Raw genomic sequence first — 12,097 nt, forward strand, 5'->3', positions numbered from 1 at the left:
TCATCGCAATGAGTTCCTCGACCCTGAAAACCCCCCTGGTAACCTTTCTTGTCCTTGAAAAATTCACATTTTTGCCAAAAACTTCAGATTTTGTCTTTCCAGCGAATTCAAACCCAGTTTGCAGGAGAACAAAGCGGTTTCATGAGCTGCGGTTTGCGGCATTGAATTCGCCGTCCCGAAAAACCCCCGGGCCCAAATTTTCAGCTCGTTTGGGCGACATTTCCTCCAGGTGTTTTTTGGCCCCTTCTGCCCACCCCCTAGTGGGCAATGGTGGAATCAACAAGTATGGAGAAAAGTGAGCGATTTGTCCGCAACAAAGACGATTTGGGACTAATTTTGGGTCGCTGATTTCGAATATGACCTTCATTTTCTTGGGAGATGCGCATAAGTGGCATTTTTGGTACTTTTCATTGTGCAAAACCGCCCCACAGGCTTCCAATCGAACTGTAGCAGGCTACCGATCATCGCAATGAATTCCTCGACCCTGAAAACCCCCCTGGTAACGTTTCTTGTCCTTGAAAAAGTCACATTTTTGCCAAAAACTTTGGATTTTGTCTTTCCAGCGAATTCAAACCCAGTTTGCAGGAGAACAAAGCGGTTTCATGAGCTGCGGTTTGCGGCATTGTATTCGCCGTCCCAAAAAACCCCCGGGCCCAAATTTTCAGCTCGTTTGGGCGACATTTTCTCCAGTGGTTTTTTGGCCCCTTCTGCCCACCCCCTAGTGGGCAATGGTGGAATCAACAAGTATGGAGAAAAGTGAGCGATTTGTCCGCAACAAAGACGATTTGGGACTAATTTTGGGTCGCTGATTTCGAATATGACCTTCATTTTCTTGGGAGATGCGCATAAGTGGCATTTTTGGTACTTTTCATTGTGCAAAACCGCCCCACAGGCTTCCAATCGAACTGTAGCAGGCTACCGATCATCGCAATGAATTCCTCGACCCTGAAAACCCCCCTGGTAACGTTTCTTGTCCTTGAAAAAGTCACATTTTTGCCAAAAACTTTGGATTTTGTCTTTCCAGCGAATTCAAACCCAGTTTGCAGGAGAACAAAGCGTTTTCATGAGCTGCGGTTTGCGGCATTGAATTCGCCGTCCCGAAAAACCTCCGAGCCCAAATTTTCAGCTCGTTTGGGCGACATTTCCTCCAGGTGTTTTTTGGCCCCTTCTGCCCACCCCCTAGTGGGCAATGGTGGAATCAACAAGTATGGAGAAAAGTGAGCGATTTGTCCGCAACAAAGACGATTTGGGACTAATTTTGGGTCGCTGATTTCGAATATGACCTTCATTTTCTTGGGAGATGCGCATAAGTGGCATTTTTGGTACTTTTCATTGTGCAAAACCGCCCCACAGGCTTCCAATCGAACTGTAGCAGGCTACCGATCATCGCAATGAATTCCTCGACCCTGAAAACCCCCATGGTAACCATTCTTGTCCTTGAAAAAATCACATTTTTGTCAAAAACTTGAAATTTCATCTTTCTGGCGAATTCAAACACAGTTTGCAGGAGAACAAAGCGGTTTCGTGAGCTCCGGTTTGCGGCATTGAATTCGCCGTCCCAAAAAACCCCCAGTAGCACAATTTTCAAATTCCAATTCGCAAACTCGCGCGGACACTTCATTTCTGCACACTGCAAGGTAAAGACCTTCCAACTTGCAATTTTTGATGGGGCCGCGCGACTTGCGACTTTGCACGCAGGAAGCAACGGTTTTGGACTAATTTTGGGTCGCTGATTTCGAATATGACCTTCATTTTCTTGGGAGATGCGCATAAGTGGCATTTTTGATACTTTTCATTGTGCAAAACCGCGCCACAGGCTTCCAATCGAACTGTAGCAGGCTACCGATCATCGCAATGAATTCCTCGACCCTGAAAACCCCCCCTGGCAACCTTTCTTGTCCTTGAAAAAATCACATTTTTGCCAAAAACTTTGGATTTTGTCTTTCCAGCGAATTCAAACCCAGTTTGCAGGAGAACAAAGCGGTTTCATGAGCTGCGGTTTGCGGCATTGAATTCGCCGTCCCAAAAAACCCCAAGTAGCACAATTTTCAAATTCCAATTCGCAAACTCGCGCGGACCCTTCATTTCTGCACACTGCAAGGCAAAGACCTTCCAACTTGCAATTTTTGATGGGGCCGCGCGACTTGCGACTTTGCACGCAGGAAGCAACGGTTTTGGACTAATTTTGGGTCGCTGATTTCGAATATGACCTTCATTTTCTTGGGAGATGCGCATAAGTGGCATTTTTGGTACTTTTCATTGTGCAAAACCGCCCCACAGGCTTCCAATCGAACTGTAGCAGGCTACCGATCATCGCAATGAGTTCCTCGACCCTGAAAACCCCCCTGGTAACCTTTCTTGTCCTTGAAAAATTCACATTTTTGCCAAAAACTTCGGATTTTGTCTTTCCAGCGAATTCAAACCCAGTTTGCAGGAGAACAAAGCGGTTTCATGAGCTGCGGTTTGCGGCATTGAATTCGCCGTCCCGAAAAACCCCCGGGCCCAAATTTTCAGCTCGTTTGGGCGACATTTCCTCCAGGTGTTTTTTGGCCCCTTCTGCCCACCCCCTAGTGGGCAATGGTGGAATCAACAAGTATGGAGAAAAGTGAGCGATTTGTCCGCAACAAAGACGATTTGGGACTAATTTTGGGTCGCTGATTTCGAATATGACCTTCATTTTCTTGGGAGATGCGCATAAGTGGCATTTTTGGTACTTTTCATTGTGCAAAACCGCCCCACAGGCTTCCAATCGAACTGTAGCAGGCTACCGATCATCGCAATGAGTTCCTCGACCCTGAAAACCCCCCTGGTAACCTTTCTTGTCCTTGAAAAATTCACATTTTTGCCAAAAACTTCGGATTTTGTCTTTCCAGCGAATTCAAACCCAGTTTGCAGGAGAACAAAGCGGTTTCATGAGCTCCGGTTTGCGGCATTGAATTCGCCGTCCCAAAAAACCCCCAGTAGCACAATTTTCAAATTCCAATTCGCAAACTCGCGCGGACCCTTCATTTCTGCACACTGCAAGGCAAAGACCTTCCAACTTGCAATTTTTGATGGGGCCGCGCGACTTGCGACTTTGCACGCAGGAAGCAACGGTTTTGGACTAATTTTGGGTCGCTGATTTCGAATATGACCTTCATTTTCTTGGGAGATGCGCATAAGTGGCATTTTTGGTACTTTTCATTGTGCAAAACCGCCCCACAGGCTTCCAATCGAACTGTAGCAGGCTACCGATCATCGCAATGAGTTCCTCGACCCTGAAAACCCCCCTGGTAACCTTTCTTGTCCTTGAAAAATTCACATTTTTGCCAAAAACTTCGGATTTTGTCTTTCCAGCGAATTCAAACCCAGTTTGCAGGAGAACAAAGCGGTTTCATGAGCTGCGGTTTGCGGCATTGAATTCGCCGTCCCGAAAAACCCCCGGGCCCAAATTTTCAGCTCGTTTGGGCGACATTTCCTCCAGGTGTTTTTTGGCCCCTTCTGCCCACCCCCTAGTGGGCAATGGTGGAATCAACAAGTATGGAGAAAAGTGAGCGATTTGTCCGCAACAAAGACGATTTGGGACTAATTTTGGGTCGCTGATTTCGAATATGACCTTCATTTTCTTGGGAGATGCGCATAAGTGGCATTTTTGGTACTTTTCATTGTGCAAAACCGCCCCACAGGCTTCCAATCGAACTGTAGCAGGCTACCGATCATCGCAATGCGTTCCTCGACCCTGAAAACCCCCCTGGTAACCTTTCTTGTCCTTGAAAAATTCACATTTTTGCCAAAAACTTCGGATTTTGTCTTTCCAGCGAATTCAAACCCAGTTTGCAGGAGAACAAAGCGGTTTCATGAGCTCCGGTTTGCGGCATTGAATTCGCCGTCCCAAAAAACCCCCAGTAGCACAATTTTCAAATTCCAATTCGCAAACTCGCGCGGACACTTCATTTCTGCACACTGCAAGGTAAAGACCTTCCAACTTGCAATTTTTGATGGGGCCGCGCGACTTGCGACTTTGCACGCAGGAAGCAACGGTTTTGGACTAATTTTGGGTCGCTGATTTCGAATATGACCTTCATTTTCTTGGGAGATGCGCATAAGTGGCATTTTTGATACTTTTCATTGTGCAAAACCGCGCCACAGGCTTCCAATCGAACTGTAGCAGGCTACCGATCATCGCAATGAATTCCTCGACCCTGAAAACCCCCCCTGGCAACCTTTCTTGTCCTTGAAAAAATCACATTTTTGCCAAAAACTTTGGATTTTGTCTTTCCAGCGAATTCAAACCCAGTTTGCAGGAGAACAAAGCGGTTTCATGAGCTGCGGTTTGCGGCATTGAATTCGCCGTCCCAAAAAACCCCAAGTAGCACAATTTTCAAATTCCAATTCGCAAACTCGCGCGGACCCTTCATTTCTGCACACTGCAAGGCAAAGACCTTCCAACTTGCAATTTTTGATGGGGCCGCGCGACTTGCGACTTTGCACGCAGGAAGCAACGGTTTTGGACTAATTTTGGGTCGCTGATTTCGAATATGACCTTCATTTTCTTGGGAGATGCGCATAAGTGGCATTTTTGGTACTTTTCATTGTGCAAAACCGCCCCACAGGCTTCCAATCGAACTGTAGCAGGCTACCGATCATCGCAATGAGTTCCTCGACCCTGAAAACCCCCCTGGTAACCTTTCTTGTCCTTGAAAAATTCACATTTTTGCCAAAAACTTCGGATTTTGTCTTTCCAGCGAATTCAAACCCAGTTTGCAGGAGAACAAAGCGGTTTCATGAGCTGCGGTTTGCGGCATTGAATTCGCCGTCCCGAAAAACCCCCGGGCCCAAATTTTCAGCTCGTTTGGGCGACATTTCCTCCAGGTGTTTTTTGGCCCCTTCTGCCCACCCCCTAGTGGGCAATGGTGGAATCAACAAGTATGGAGAAAAGTGAGCGATTTGTCCGCAACAAAGACGATTTGGGACTAATTTTGGGTCGCTGATTTCGAATATGACCTTCATTTTCTTGGGAGATGCGCATAAGTGGCATTTTTGATACTTTTCATTGTGCAAAACTGCGCCACAGGCTTCCAATCGAACTGTAGCAGGCTACCGATCATCGCAATGAATTCCTCGACCCTGAAAACCCCCCCTGGTAACCTTTCTTGTCCTTGAAAAAATCACATTTTTGCCAAAAACTTTGGATTTTGTCTTTCCAGCGAATTCAAACCCAGTTTGCAGGAGAACAAAGCGGTTTCATGAGCTGCGGTTTGCGGCATTGAATTCGCCGTCCCAAAAAACCCCAAGTAGCACAATTTTCAAATTCCAATTCGCAAACTCGCGCGGACCCTTCATTTCTGCACACTGCAAGGCAAAGACCTTCCAACTTGCAATTTTTGATGGGGCCGCGCGACTTGCGACTTTGCACGCAGGAAGCAACGGTTTTGGACTAATTTTGGGTCGCTGATTTCGAATATGACCTTCATTTTCTTGGGAGATGCGCATAAGTGGCATTTTTGATACTTTTCATTGTGCAAAACCGCGCCACAGGCTTCCAATCGAACTGTAGCAGGCTACCGATCATCGCAATGAGTTCCTCGACCCTGAAAACCCCCCTGGTAACCTTTCTTGTCCTTGAAAAATTCACATTTTTGCCAAAAACTTCGGATTTTGTCTTTCCAGCGAATTCAAACCCAGTTTGCAGGAGAACAAAGCGGTTTCATGAGCTGCGGTTTGCGGCATTGAATTCGCCGTCCCGAAAAACCCCCCGGCCCAAATTTTCAGCTCGTTTGGGCGACATTTTCTCCAGTGGTTTTTTGGCCCCTTCTGCCCACCCCCTAGCGGGCAATAGTGGAATCAACAAGTATGGTGAAAAGTGAGCGATTTGTCCGCAACAAAGACGATTTGGGACTAATTTTGGGTCGCTGATTTCGAATATGACCTTCATTTTCTTGGGAGATGCGCATAAGTGGCATTTTTGGTACTTTTCATTGTGCAAAACCGCCCCACAGGCTTCCAATCGAACTGTAGCAGGCTACCGATCATCGCAATGAATTCCTCGACCCTGAAAACCCCCCTGGTAACCTTTCTTGTCCTTGAAAAATTCACATTTTTGCCAAAAACTTCGGATTTTGTCTTTCCAGCGAATTCAAACCCAGTTTGCAGGAGAACAAAGCGGTTTCATGAGCTGCGGTTTGCGGCATTGAATTCGCCGTCCCGAAAAACCCCCCGGCCCAAATTTTCAGCTCGTTTGGGCGACATTTTCTCCAGTGGTTTTTTGGCCCCTTCTGCCCACCCCCTAGTGGGCAATGGTGGAATCAACAAGTATGGAGAAAAGTGAGCGATTTGTCCGCAACAAAGACGATTTGGGACTAATTTTGGGTCGCTGATTTCGAATATGACCTTCATTTTCTTGGGAGATGCGCATAAGTGGCATTTTTGGTACTTTTCATTGTGCAAAACCGCCCCACAGGCTTCCAATCGAACTGTAGCAGGCTACCGATCATCGCAATGAATTCCTCGACCCTGAAAACCCCCCTGGTAACCTTTCTTGTCCTTGAAAAATTCACATTTTTGCCAAAAACTTCGGATTTTGTCTTTCCAGCGAATTCAAACCCAGTTTGCAGGAGAACAAAGCGGTTTCATGAGCTGCGGTTTGCGGCATTGAATTCGCCGTCCCGAAAAACCCCCCGGCCCAAATTTTCAGCTCGTTTGGGCGACATTTTCTCCAGTGGTTTTTTGGCCCCTTCTGCCCACCCCCTAGTGGGCAATGGTGGAATCAACAAGTATGGAGAAAAGTGAGCGATTTGTCCGCAACAAAGACGATTTGGGACTAATTTTGGGTCGCTGATTTCGAATATGACCTTCATTTTCTTGGGAGATGCGCATAAGTGGCATTTTTGGTTCTTTTCATTGTGCAAAACCGCCCCACAGGCTTCCAATCGAACTGTAGCAGGCTACCGATCATCGCAATGAATTCCTCGACCCTGAAAACCCCCCTGGTAACCTTTCTTGTCCTTGAAAAATTCACATTTTTGCCAAAAACTTCGGATTTTGTCTTTCCAGCGAATTCAAACCCAGTTTGCAGGAGAACAAAGCGGTTTCATGAGCTGCGGTTTGCGGCATTGAATTCGCCGTCCCGAAAAACCCCCCGGCCCAAATTTTCAGCTCGTTTGGGCGACATTTTCTCCAGTGGTTTTTTGGCCCCTTCTGCCCACCCCCTAGTGGGCAATGGTGGAATCAACAAGTATGGAGAAAAGTGAGCGATTTGTCCGCAACAAAGACGATTTGGGACTAATTTTGGGTCGCTGATTTCGAATATGACCTTCATTTTCTTGGGAGATGCGCATAAGTGGCATTTTTGGTACTTTTCATCGGTTTAGGTTTCGGTTTCACTTACGCTGCTTCATTATGCTAGGTAGTTATGGTTTTAGTTATGGTTTTGTTTACGGTTTTTAAAAAACCTATGAAATTTCGGTTTTTGTTTTCAGTTAGGGTTTGAAAATGGCTAAAATTATGGATCTTGTTCGGGTTTCGGTTACGGTTTTCAGTTTTTTGCGGTTACGGTTAGCACCCCTGCTGAAGAGGTTCCCTTGTAAAGTATAAAAAATATTTGAGGAGGTTAGTGACAAAGTTAGACAAACGCCACTTCCAAAAAAATCGAGTTAGGTATTGATTCTTATAGGATTTTTAACGCTCTTTTCATTGCCGAGGTCCGTTACTTAGAAAATAGTTCATGAAAGGGTACAAAACTCAGTCAAAGTTTTGCCTCAAAAACTTTGAACGCGTATTTCACCCTTTTATGGACTATTTTGTGAGAAACGGACCTCGGCAATGAAAAGAGCGTTAAAAATCCCATAAGAGTCAATACCCAACTTCATCCACACTTCACAGTAAGGTAGAAAATTCAGCGCTGCATATTTTTGTACTAGATAAAAAACCTCAATTTTCTCGAAACTAACTTCATGGCGTTTCGGTTTTCGGTTTGTCTAACTTTGTCACCAACCTCCTCATTTGGAAAGTTTTATTTCATCGTTCATTCTAAGAGGACATAAAAATTAAATTTCATAAAATTAAAAATTTCTTAAACTTCAAAAAAAGTGAGGAAATCAGAAACAGAGGATTTGAAATAGAAATTTTAAAAATGGGGGAAAACGGGATATTACGAGTTCAAGAATGGGAAATTCCGTTTCTAGGATATCTCAGCACTGACTCGCCGGCGCGGCGCGTTATTTTACGCGTTATCACCTTATCACTGAAACATAAATGAAAACACCAAACAACACACTCAAGTATAATCGAACTTTCTACTTTTGCGAATATTTTAAGCACGTGTATAATTCTGAAGTTTTTAAACTTAATTTTTCAATTGTTCATCGAACACAATTTTGATTTCTGATCACTTCGAACATAATACCTCGATCGTACAATGGTCAATACCTGTGCTGTGTTCGGGTGTAAAAGTACCTCTCGCGATAGCAAAAAAGGGACACCCGACAAAGTTGTTAAATTTTTTCGTTTCCCATTTCGTATCGGTGTAAAAAAATTAAATACAGAGAAAGAAATTAGCAATGAACGGGTAAAACGCTGGTTCAATTTCTTGAAAAGAGGCGATATAAAAGTTGAAGATTTGATGACACGACGCATATGCTCGGAGCATTTCATCACCGGTGAGTAAAGTATACCTATACGAATATCACAATATAATTATTTTCTTAATGGATTTGTATCGATAAAATATCATTTTTATTTTGCATTACACAATGAATAAATGAATGTATTCGTATATATCGTATTTTTAGGTCGACCGGCGGAGATGCGTGATGTTTCACACGTAGATTGGGTTCCTTCGATTACACCTTCGATGAAAGAATCACGTCGTTCTATCGCTGTTCAAAGGTTTAGTCGATATCAGAATAGACGGGAAAAGGCTGCTGTAAGTATTTTGAAATTTGGAAAATTTCTGTGATCGAATAATTTTTATTTATTGAATATTTTGGTTTGCAGGAAGTACCACCACCACTACCTCAACCATCACCATCACCACCACCAGTGAACGATGAATGTAACGTAGACGTAGCAGTCGAATCGAGCTCTAGTGAGCCATCCAGTCAGGAACGTGAAACTCAAACAGAATTGAATATTTCGAAGCTCTTGAGGGAATTAGAAGATACAAAGCGTGAACTGAAACAAAAAAGTGAAACCATAGAAAAGCAAAAAAAGATATTAGACAAATTGGTTTTAAATAAAGAGAGCTTTTCCACTGATAAGGGAAAACCAAAATTGACATTTTACACCGGTCTACCGAACGTGGAAATGTTGGATTTAGTTCTGAAAACAACTCGTCTAGCATTGTATCAAATGAAAGCTCAAAAACTCGATAATTTTCAGAAATTATTATTAACTTTAATGAAGCTTAGACTTAATCTAACGTATAAAGATCTAGCTTATCGATTCAATATCCTAGATCGAACTGCTATCGATGTGTTTCAAAAAACAGTGGTAATTTTGCAACATGCATTTAAGCCACTCGTTCTTTGGCCTGATCGTGACTGCTTAAAGTTATCTACGCCTCGATGTTTCGTATCGAAATTTGGACATTCTGTCGTTTGTATTATTGACTATTTTGAAATCGAGACCGAGACTGCTTCCACTTCGATTGCGAGAAATCAACCGAAGCAGGAATACACCGCGAAATATTTAATAGGAATAACACCTTCTGGCGTGGTTTGTTTCATTTCCGAAGGATTTTCTGGCGATACTTCATATTCAGAGGTAACACTTCGATCCAAGTTCTTGGATAAAATACAACCCGGAGATGTAGTCTTGGCTAATGGAGGATTTCCTACGAAAGGCTTGAAAGAATTGTTCGAAGATAAAGGAGCTACGTTACTTACTCCTGCCTGTGAAGATGGAGAAGCTGAGATGGATCCGGTTGAATTAGAGTTATCGAAACGAGTTTCAACTGTAAGAGCCCAAATTGAGAGAGCTATTGGAGCAGTCAGACAAAAGTATTCACTGATAAATGGACCAGTTTCTGTTGATTTACTCAAATCATCGTACAAAGATTCCAGCATACTCAATTACTCCGTTCAAGTAGCTTGTATATTGAGTAATTTATGTGATTCTGTATCTGTAGTGACTGAGGTCGAGAGTTGAGTGTTGAATTTTATTTTTATATTGATACGCTCGCGCTCGTTACTATTTTAATTTATTGATTTATTTCTCATGCTGGTGTGCAGCTGGAGTTACCGAATTCAAGAAATTAGCATCTGTATAGATGATGTGTTTCGTGCTGAGATCCAAGTTGAGCTGAGAGTAATTGTAACTAGTTATACGTAAACGATGACTTTTTTGGATTACCTATGAAACTCGATCATTTTTTGATGTTGTATTTTAACGAAGATGTACTCGTAGAAGAAGTTGATGCATTAAGAAAACGATTTGCCGATGAATTAAAATTGTTCGATCTTTCTAAGTATGAGAATTTTATTTTTATCACGATGTTGGTTATCAATTTTGCTATCGTTTACTAATGGAACGAATTTAGTATGTAATTTTATTGTGATCAATTTGTGTTATTGTGTTATGTTGTACCTAATGTTCGATTGTAGAAATAATATTTTGACGATTGTATGAAATTTGATCGTTTTATTGCCCAATTTGTTGAGTATTTTTTGTTTCACTCGTATTAGTCCGACTTATAGACTCGCAGGAAAATTTTTTAACTGGACAAAGCCAAATCGAAAGAACATGCAAAAATTTATCACCAGCCAAAATTTCAAGAGCTGAAGTCGATTTGTTGATTTTGGTGAATGTTTCAAAATCAAATTTGAACCAAAAATTGGAAAAAATCAAAATTTTACCAAATGAACCTAGAAAGCTTAAATTTCGGATATACCTTGTTTTCGTCCTGCCAAATCGATTTGGAAACTGTTTCAAACCGTTTTGAGCAGTTTTTAAGCCGCCAACAGTTCATTGATTTATATGCAAAGGTTTTGTGAGAGAGGGAACTTGGGGAAAAAATACAATTTTCGCTGATTGATATTATATTCGTAAATGACTTATGACTTATTTCATATTCTGTTCTGGTGGCTTTTAAAATTTTACAATTTGAAAGATTTTTTTACCTAGGATGTTTCAAAATAATTCGAATCGAGAGGCATGAAATTTCAAGATTTTTACACTGCAGTTGGTCATATTTTTTCATTCTCTACAAAAAAGCTATGTTGTAAAATTTCTGTATAATTATGTCATCCCAGGGATGGAAGAAACTTTTGGCTTTAGATATTTAAGGCTTGTTAGGGTCATTCTATAGTATGACACAGAAGTAGTGCTCGGTGGCTTTTATTTCCAAGTGGAAAAAGCTAGAGAGATGAATGAAGCGGCGTTGGGCTTGGGTAGGGAAAAATAAGGGCTTTCAAAAGCGACCTTGAAAATTTTAGGCCCATGCACAGGGTGTCTACAAATTGAAAAACCGGTTTGGTCAAAAAAATCAAACTTGTTTTTATTGGCGCAATGTATTCTACACACTAAGACGACAAAAACGTGATATGCATTTTTTGAAACCGGTTCATTAATTTGCAACCGGTTTAAAAAAATACACAAAAATTGTAGATAGAGAAAAAAATTTGGAACAAAAGTTGTAGAGCGTGAAATATTACACAATTCTGTCTAATCACATTTTGAAACCGGTTCATTGGTTCGCATTTAGCAACTGGTTTTTGACAATCACCTAAAAATTGAAGATAGAGAAAAATGCTTGAAACAAAAGTTGTAGAGCGTGAAAAATTGAACCATTTTCGCTGATCAAATTTTGAAACTGGTTCATGAATTTGCAACCAGTAATCAAAATAACCTAAAAATTGTAGATCGAGAAAAAAGTTTTGAACAAAAGTTGTGGAGCGTTAAAAATTACACAATTCTGTCTAATCACAGTTTGAAACCGGTTCATTGGTTCGCATTTAGAAACCAGTTTTTGATAATGCTTGGAAAAAAAGTTGGAGAGCGTGAAAAATTGAACCATGTGGTGTCCGGGGGTTGCTTCTACTTTCAGAAAGTGAAGGCCTCTTCCTTTTGCACATTAATGAATCCAGGAAACCCAGATTCTCGCTCTGACATACGAGTTCAG

At 42.2% G+C, this 12,097-nt stretch overlaps 1 protein-coding gene across 1 annotated transcript; it reads left to right on the forward strand.

Annotated features, from left to right (window-relative positions):
* Window positions 1–8,092: 8,092 nt before the first annotated feature.
* On the forward strand, window positions 8,093–10,607 carry LOC135834163 (uncharacterized). The gene is made up of 3 exons (XM_065348004.1): window positions 8,093–8,636; window positions 8,769–8,902; window positions 8,974–10,607. The coding sequence occupies exons 1-3, from the start codon at window positions 8,396–8,398 to the stop codon at window positions 10,123–10,125; spliced, it is 1,527 nt and encodes a 508-aa protein (XP_065204076.1). The 5' UTR covers window positions 8,093–8,395; the 3' UTR covers window positions 10,126–10,607.
* Window positions 10,608–12,097: the final 1,490 nt, after the last annotated feature.

The sequence above is a fragment of the Planococcus citri genome, chromosome 1 (assembly GCF_950023065.1).
Source record: "Planococcus citri chromosome 1, ihPlaCitr1.1, whole genome shotgun sequence".
Lineage (NCBI taxonomy): Eukaryota > Metazoa > Arthropoda > Insecta > Hemiptera > Pseudococcidae > Planococcus > Planococcus citri.